Genomic DNA, 9,440 nt, shown 5'->3' with positions numbered 1-9,440 from the left:
GTGTTAACTGATTACATTTAGGTTTACTTGAGGCAAATAAAAGGGAATAACAGCGAGTTCTTATCTATCTTGTGAGAAACTGTCTCCATTGAGCGAGTGTGAACGAGTAAATTCGAAATACAAGAAATAACTATCGACATCTTTCTATTCTTTGCATTAATATATATTATTATAATATATTTTCCATTGAATGGTATATTTGACACTGAAGTAGTTCATCTTTTTCTCAGTGATAAATTGTCAGGCTGCAAAACAAACAGTAGATCGGAGATCTTGGCTCACTCAGCACTTTATATCATATCATATATATATATATATATATATCATATCACATATAATATCATATATATATATATATATGATATCATATCATATATCCTGCTGGAAATTCACTTTGGTCACTGCCTTGTGTATGTATTTTGTTTCCTCTGTATATTTAGTATTTTAGTATTAGTATTTATTATTGTTATTGTGTTTTATGTTTTATTTTGATCTTTTATTAAAGCTCTAATGTGCACCTGCTGCTGTGATCCTGCAATGTTTCCACTGTGGGACTAAGAAAGGAATATATCATCTAATCTAAAAGAAAATAGCATAAAATATCACTATCATCCTGGAATTCTGTTCCTAACAATAGACATCCGAGGCCTTCCCAAAGAAATTGCGTGCAAACAGTACCTGCCACGCCGCTCCCCTTGGGGTGTGGCCCCCCCTTTCTTTCAATCCTACAAACGGCCATGGTTTGAATGATTAAGCGCACCCCGGTTAATGCAACATTCATCAGGCTGTGTTATCCATCCTGTTGCTTTCAAATTTACTAACATATTTTACCCTCGGGGTCAATTTGACGCAATTAAAACCTCCAGACATTTATTTTAATTAATATTGTTTCCCAAGTTTAAGTGTGAGGTACTTTATGTTTGTTTGTTGACTACCTAAATAGCCCTTTAAATAAATAAAAAAGTTGATATTTCTTATATGTTTTACACAGTGAAAAACAGCCTGGGGTCAAATTGACCCCAAAGAACACCGATGCGTACAAGTTGTGTTTAGGACAGTGAAAACATATCATCCTGTGAATTTTATGTTTTTCCAGTTGTCCCTAATAAATTAGGAAAAGTCATGAAATTTAAAGCAATAATAATGATAATATTTTTTTAGAGACGTTAAACATTGAATGGGGTCAAATTGACCCCAAAAGTAATAGGAGGGTTAAGACAAGTTCTCATAATAATGGTTTTATACCTTCTTTTTGCAAAAGTTGTAAAGAAAAATTAGCAAATGTTCTACAAAGAGTAAATAGTTGGATGTTGTTCCACTGGTATCAGTTTGGTTGGTGTTTATTTCCTTTATCTTCTTTACATTTTCACTGTTTACGCCACGTTCTGGATTCATCACCACAAGCGAGCATGCTAACCAACAACAAATGTCTTGGGATTTGACCTCATTTGACCTTTCAGAAGTCTGAAATAGTCGCCACAGTGGGGAGGAGAATCTGTAAAGAGAAGCACAACATATTTATTTAAGGCTTACGGCACAAAGCTCTCACAGATCTTTAGTGACAGTAACTGAGACTGTAAAAAAAGGTAAAGTAATGGTTATAATGAGCTCTCTGCGGCGGGGTGAAAAGGTTATGCAAAAGCATAAAAAAAGAGGTGCTCACGTCTATAGTTTTAAAGCGATACACAATAAATGTATTTTATATTCAAGCCACTTTTACAGTAAGAAATAAAAGTGGCTTGAATATGATACTCTGAGAAACACTCTGTCCGTCACATTGAATTAACGACAGACTGCCCCTTTTACTGCTAAACAAAGTAAAGCCTGTAGGAATAAAGATCAATATGAGCCGTATTTAAAAAAAAACTGCCATTTAATTTAATGCATCCTAATTCAATTGAAATGCTATTAGACGTTTGAGCTGACAGTTCTATGAAACAATCAGACTGCAGGATGAAGTCACTCATTAAAAATATATATTTCTTTAGATGCATTAGGACGTGGAGACACAATAGCAACACAAAAAAATCCAATATGCATAATATAATATCTGATTTTTTTTGCATGCTTCAAGAGTAATCCTGTTTTTACTCAATTTGATTTGGAGCAGATTCATTTCAGTTACAACATGCACAACTTTATTTTGTAAAATGTGGATACATAGAAAACGTCTACACATAACTATATATATAACTATATATTTTTTCCTGCACGGCTGATTTGAAGTACAATCTGTTTAATTTGTGTTGTTGCCCTTTAGTTTGAATCTTTTGCCACAAGTATCTTCTGGAGCTGCTGTGACTGCATCAAAAGGAAATAAAAGCCCTTTTTATAAATGATCTCCGTGAGGTTAGAACAGGACATTCATCCTCACTGAACTCTTTGTTTGTGCACTCGTGCTCAGCTCGGTCGCTTTGATTTTTTTAGAAATGATGGATCATTCTCCACATCAAACGGTGTCTCTGTAAACTACAGGAGGAGCCTGGAGAACACACGGAGATGGAAGAGACAGAATAAGCAAGACGTCTGCAGGTATTCTTTGTATTCTTGTGTCCTCTTAGTTTAAGATCCTGTTAAAATACCGCAGACCTACAATTGTTACCCATCAGACATGACACAGTACTTCTGCTCACACCTCGGTGGCAGCAGCGTTAGAGGTCACTTAGTTGACCTGGACGAGATCAGCCTGCCAGAACAATTTAGACATTTATAAGTATTAAAACAAAAATAACTTACCTGTTAAACTGCTCTCAGGGATAAAATCATATGCAATATAACCCTATGAGAAGACACAGCCATGCTGGTATTACCTTTGCAGCAAAATAACCACATTAACGGACACATTTGTGACTTTTTTACATTCACTAATATACTCACCATGTCCCCCAAACTCATGTAATTATGTGTTTTAAAGCAGGAGAAGCATTTCTGGTTTGCGGCTTTCAAAATAAGAGTCGTCATTATGGCAGGAACACTGTTTTGTGCAAATGTTTGACATGATGTTTCAGACCGAGCATGAGAAGTATATCTTTATGAAACAATACATGCACGAGCACCTAATAATCCTATCAAACTTTTGTTTATATATTGACACATTTAATTTTTCAGAAAACTATTAAGTTCTCCTGTCCATTATTACTGCAATTTAGTGAAAATATTGAATTGTCAAGCTCCGATTGAGCAACTCTGATGTTTAACTGTAGTTCTGCTTTTCCTCCGCTAGATGGCGCACGTTCTCGAGTAGATGAGAATCCTGGAGAGACGGAACAGAGGAGACGATCAACTGATCTTCCTGAAACCCCCCAAAAAGATAATTACCGTAAGAGGGTATATCGTGTTGATCTTTATTTTTTTAAAATTTAAATAGATATTATCACGGCAGTAATCTAGACTAGTTGTGCCTCCATGTCAAAGACCAACAGAGGACTCTCTGGAGTCTCAAGAAGACATTTCAGTTTCCCATCACGACATGGGACATCATGTTGATGTTGAACCAAGACATGTACAGTATGGAGCTCAAATATCCACCTCATTGGAAGAGATCTGAATTATCCCGCATAAGACAAAACTGTCTCTGTGTATCTGGGCAGAACAGGATAACAACCAACACGCATTCATTTGTGTTATGGCCCAAATATTATAAATACATGTCATGAATCAGTATTGCTTCATCGGGTGACCAAGAAACGCGAATTTATGGGCTGGTGAAACTAAACACATTTTACTTTTGGCGGTAAATATTTTAATACAGCATGCGTTGTCAATGATTTGTGTTTACCTATGATGATGATGATGATGATGATGATGATGATGATGATGATGAGCATTACGCAATTTATTTGCACCTTGAGATCTTGATCGAAATGGCTCCATGGTGTTATAGTGTTATTGATATTATTATTCCCCCCCCCCCTATAAATCTTGCCATTTAATGAAACCTCCTCATTCTCAGTATCTATCCAACATACAAATATCCATCGGGACTTTGAGATGGAGAGAGAGAGAGAGATGCGATTGGCGATTCATGACGTCATGACGTCATAGCAGCAGCGTGTGGGACCCTGGAGCCCCCCCTCCCTCCCTCCCTCCCTCTCCCTCCTTCCCCCTCTCCCAGTCCGGAGAGAGAGAGACACACGTTATCAGGGAGGCAGCCGAAGGGCCAGTCATCTCCTCACATCTTTTTCTGCCTCTACCACAATCCCCCCTTCATCCGTCCTGTATGGTGGATATTATTTTCAGCTCTTCTTTCTTGGGTGATATGGGGGATCATTCCAAAAGTAAGTATCAGCTCAGCTGCTCGGCGGACAGTTTTTTTAAGTGCAGGGCAGACTTTTTGTTTTCGTCGCGGCGGCGTTAAGAGCTCGGGTGACATATATATATATTTATGCATGTTCCGACTACTTAAGTTATTATTTTAATGATGCAATAGGTGAATAGAAGACTGTATGATTCCTCTGGCTGTGCACTTTGAGAGTCGCTTTTTTTTCCATTTTTTTTTTTCATAAAACAATTCAATGAGGAATGCTAGAAAACGTCCTCATTTGTTACATAACATTAAGACTCAAGATTTCCCAGCAAAACTTGAAATATATTAGACTTTTATTTATTTTTAAACCAGTAAATGCTGCAATTTGTGATACTATCTGCGTGTTGTTGTGTTTGTTGTTGTTGTTGTTGGGCTGCGGTTTTTTTTAGTGTGTGCTTTCAATGTTCTTGGCTCTTTGCAGAGAAGTCAGGATTCGCGATGTGTGTCGGATGTGGAAGTCAGATCCACGACCAGTACATCCTGAGAGTCTCTCCCGACCTGGAGTGGCACGCAGCCTGCCTGAAGTGCGCAGAGTGCAGCCAGTACCTGGATGAGAGCTGCACTTGTTTCGTCCGGGAGGGCAAAACCTATTGCAAAAGAGATTATGTAAGGTAGGAGTTTGGAAATATTCTCTTTATATATAGACGGGATTATGTTTTAGTCACATCACATGTAAAAAGAAAATGCAATACGAATTATGAAGCGGGTCAAAACTAATTCAAGAAAGACATAAAACACTATTATTAAGTTTACTATAAATAAATGAATATTTGTTATCCATTCACATTATAAATTCATTATAGCAGTATTTAGGTGGGCTGAACGTTTACTTCTTCTTCGTTGTTATTTCTTTTACAATTCTTCTATATATTTTTAATACTTTGACACATTTTTTTACCCCCTAAATTGTTTTTCAGGTTGTTCGGAATAAAATGTGCGAAATGCAACCTGGGCTTCAGCAGCAGCGACCTGGTGATGAGAGCCCGGGATAACGTGTACCACATCGAGTGCTTCCGGTGCTCGGTGTGCAGCCGGCAGCTGCTGCCGGGAGACGAGTTCTCCCTGCGGGAAGACGAGCTGCTGTGCCGGGCGGACCACAGCCTGCTGCTGGACCGGAGCTCCGCAGGGAGCCCCATCAGCCCCGGACACATCCACTCCAACAGAGCGCTGCACTTGGCAGGTCGGTGCATTCATATTATTACTATATATGATGTGTATTTATTTATTTGTACTAAAGTGGAATTATTCACATCAACAATATTTTTTATAATTGTTTATTCTTGATTAAAAGCTCTTCGGTTTAGAGAAATGGAAGAATGAAATGACATAAATTCGTATCTAGTTGACAACTAATTAAACACATTTAATAACGTTTATTGAAATATTGTGAGAGCTTGGGTCTAGAAAAACGAAATGAAAAATCAATATATGGGTCAACGATTAGTCATATTTGTTGTCTTTTAATATCCAGATAATTTGTTTTGTACATATCTTGCTTAGCATGTGTGCATGTGTGTGTGTGCGTGTGTGTGTGTGTGTGTGCGTGTGTGTGTGTGTGTGTGTGTGTGTGTGTGAAGTGTGTGTGCAGCGACGTTTCTTCAGGCTGATTTAATAATTGATCTCATTAGCGTTTACCTGCTCTGTTACCGTATCTAAATAATCTGCTAGGCCTATTTGAGTCGCGACTGTGGCAGCGTGCTCGTGCGCGCGCGCATGTATGTGCGTGTGTGTGTGTGTGTGTGTGTGTGTGTGTGTGTGTGTGCAGAGCTGTCATCCTGAGGTCGTTTGCCAACATGCAGAGAGAGAACAATGCAAATGAAGGAATAATGTTCACCGACTTTACAGCGCGGAATTCAAAATGCCCGACACACACAGATCAGCCCGGAGTCACCGGCAGCACTTATTTATGATTTCAACTGCGTTTTTTTATTTTGTTTTATTTTTATATAATTGTGTTATAGATTTAGTGGAAACAAAAAAAATCACCTCATTTTTTACGACCATATGGAAATTATATAGGCTGACAAGATGATGCAAGAGCCGAGCAGCAACCTTCAACATAATGTAATAATTTACAATTTAAGTTTAGGTTAAATTAAATTGTTCTTTAAGACTATTATATATTTACCTGAGCCTTCAAACTATTGCAGACATTTATTTATTTATATGTATATATATATAAACAAATATATATATATAAACAAATATATATATATATAAACAAATATATAAATATAAATGTATATATAATAAAATGTAATGCCAGTAAACATAACACGTACAAAAACACGACAATCAGAAATAATGTAAAAGGCCAAATATTAATATTAATAACCGAATCACAGTTTGAAATATAGCATTATTTTCGTTCGGTTTCTGACGCGTCCCCCCCCCCCTCCACCCCCCTTTAGTCCCGGTCACGGTGCGGCAGGCCCCGCATCGGAACCACAAGCAGTCGGAGAAGACGACCCGGATCCGGACGGTGCTGAACGAGAAGCAGCTGCACACGCTGCGGACCTGCTACAACGCGAACCCGAGGCCCGACGCGCTGATGAAGGAGCAGCTGGTGGAGATGACCAGCCTGAGCCCCCGGGTCATCCGGGTCTGGTTCCAGAACAAGCGCTGCAAAGACAAGAAGAGGACCATCCTGATGAAGCAGCTGCAGCTGCAGCACCACAGCGACAAGTCCGTGAGCATCTTCGTAAGTCAGAGCCCTTCATGTACTTTACCACCATGTTGATTTGTTATTTTAAATGCATGACCCAGATGCATGTAAACCCAGTTAACCCTTTAATGCTTCACTAACAATGCATTCGTTTTATTATAATCCTTTATCGGGCGATGTGGTAACTTTGTTGTTGATTTTTCTACATAAAAGCAATATTTTTTTTAATATATCACAACAGTAAAATAGTATTGCTATGTCCTCTAATAGCACTGTGGTGTTGACAATTTTTATTTTGAAGTATTTCAACGAGTGCCCCACAATGGGTTAATGTGAATTGCTCTCAGTGTATTCTACCCTTATCTAAACCTTATAGTCTTTATAGTTTACTTACAACGACGCTCCAGTTGGCTCCGGTGCTTTTCTTGATTCAAACTTTAGGCCAATGAATAATGAATCAACTGCTTTGGCTTCAGTTGCTTGACCCTGAAAGATAAAAAATATCCTCTGCATGCAAAGCAGGCGTGTTCTCCATCTTAGAAACATCTCTTGCTCTGAAAATATATAGTTTGATTTTTGCTCCATCCCATGGGAGGACACTTTTTTTTTGTGGTGAAGGGGAGAGGGAAAGTGTTTTTTTCCCCTAAAGTTAGCATTTATCATAAATGGCACAAGTTGAGATTTAATTCAGTATTTTGTTGAAACCATGTGTGTATGGGTGTCACGAAGACAAATGAGTTATGCTCAGTTCTTTCAGAAGTGACGGACACTTTCTTCCATCACACAGACAGATGATCATGTGATTTGACCATTATTTTTGACAGAACCTGCAGGGCCTCACGGGGACTCCTCTTGTGGCCGGGAGCCCTATTCGACATGAGAGCTCAGTGCAGGGAAACCCAGTGGAGGTCCAGACCTACCAGCCTCCATGGAAAGCCCTCAGTGAGTTCGCCCTGCAGAGCGACCTGGACCAGCCAGCCTTCCAACAACTGGTGTGTGTGTGTGTTTATGTGTGTGTAAGCGTGTGTGTGCAGGAAATACTGAGTTAGATGTTAGATGTTAGATCTATTTATCTATCTGTTTATATATCTGTGTATCTATGTATCTGTATCTATATGTATCTATCTATCTATGTATCTCTCTCTCTCTCTCTCTCTCTATATATATATATATATATATATATATATATATATATATATATATACATCCATCTATCCATCCATCTATCTTCTTAGCAAAGACACTTGAGCTAAACTATAATGCTTTAACGGCCAGATTTTCAAAATAAAAGCCTACATATTTCGCCTGCGTTGACGCTACATGTGATTGTGTCTTCTTCAGGTGTCTTTTTCTGAATCGGGCTCTCTCGGAAACTCGTCCGGCAGCGACGTGACTTCTTTGTCCTCTCAGTTACCGGACACCCCCAACAGTATGGTACCCAGCCCGGTGGAGACGTGAAACTGCCCCACCCCCCCCCCCTATCAGACTCGTCGGTCATCCCTCTTGCAAAGGACAATTGCAGCATGATCCCGGTCCCCCCCCCTACCCCTCCCCCTGCACGTGACCAGCTCATCACATCACCCAAAACTACAAAGGAGAGTTTCAAAAAAAAAAAATTTTTATTTCATGACATGGAGGGGATGGAACCAGGATAGCCCCCCCCCCCCCATTGACTCCCGATTTTATTTATTTTTGTGGAGCTTTCATTGATAAAAAACTAAGAAGAACAATTGCATGACGTGATACGGAGAGAGATGTACAGAAGACCTCCTGATGGATGTAACACACCTTCCCTAAAAAAAAAACTATTTGGAAACATGTACAGATGGACGTGCTGCGACTTCATTGTGATATTATGTCTTTGTTTCTTCAACATGAGACTTTTTTTGATACATTTATTGCGTTGTCGAGTCCTCGTTGACTCATGTGTCTTAAAGGTCAGAGCATGAAAATCTGCAAATTATTCGTATTGTAAAAAAAATACTTTATCTTAAAGGGGCAGGTTTGTTTTGAGCTTCTCGATCAAAAAGTAAATTATTGTTATATTATTTATTGTTATAGGTAAGCGATTCGTAAAGGGATTATTAACTGATAAAGAATAAAAAACAAAAACAAGAATACTTTACATGTCTTGATAATCAATCTTTGTATACATGGCGTTGTTTAAAAATAATAATACATGTTTTGCATTTGCGAGCCAACAAGCACAAAATTTAATTTATTTTGAAAATGCAGCTTTAAAATGAGCAACAACTCTCCATCTATCAAGTTTTACTGAATTATATTTATATAGTATATACCGCTCTAATAAATTCACTGTTCAGCACAGCGGGTTAGGGTTTACTCCTCGTGACGTCATTTCAGATTTTTAGAAAAGTGCAAATACAAGTCTTCTACAGCAGTGGCCGAGATTCAAGGCATAAAAAAATAAATAAGTACAAGTAAAACACTTCATTCCAGTTGCACTGA

The 9,440-nt window shown here is 38.5% G+C and overlaps 1 protein-coding gene across 2 annotated transcripts; it reads left to right on the top strand.

The window, feature by feature from the left end:
• Positions 1–4,170: 4,170 nt before the first annotated feature.
• Positions 4,171–9,094, top strand: isl2b (ISL LIM homeobox 2b). Of its 2 annotated transcripts, XM_056412910.1 has the most exons (6): positions 4,171–4,277; positions 4,728–4,917; positions 5,224–5,486; positions 6,718–7,007; positions 7,796–7,963; positions 8,313–9,094. In XM_056412910.1, exons 1-6 carry the CDS (start codon positions 4,220–4,222, stop codon positions 8,427–8,429), a joined length of 1,086 nt encoding a protein of 361 aa, XP_056268885.1. In that variant the 5' UTR covers positions 4,171–4,219; the 3' UTR covers positions 8,430–9,094. The 2 variants fall into 2 exon arrangements, with proteins under 2 accessions (XP_056268885.1, XP_056268888.1); XM_056412913.1 differs by lacking the exon at positions 4,171–4,277 and having other exon boundaries at positions 4,787–4,912.
• Positions 9,095–9,440: the final 346 nt, after the last annotated feature.

The sequence above is a fragment of the Pseudoliparis swirei genome, chromosome 4, assembly GCF_029220125.1.
Source record: "Pseudoliparis swirei isolate HS2019 ecotype Mariana Trench chromosome 4, NWPU_hadal_v1, whole genome shotgun sequence".
Taxonomy (NCBI): Eukaryota; Metazoa; Chordata; class Actinopteri; order Perciformes; family Liparidae; genus Pseudoliparis; species Pseudoliparis swirei.
This window is presented reverse-complemented; position numbering and strand designations above follow the sequence as displayed.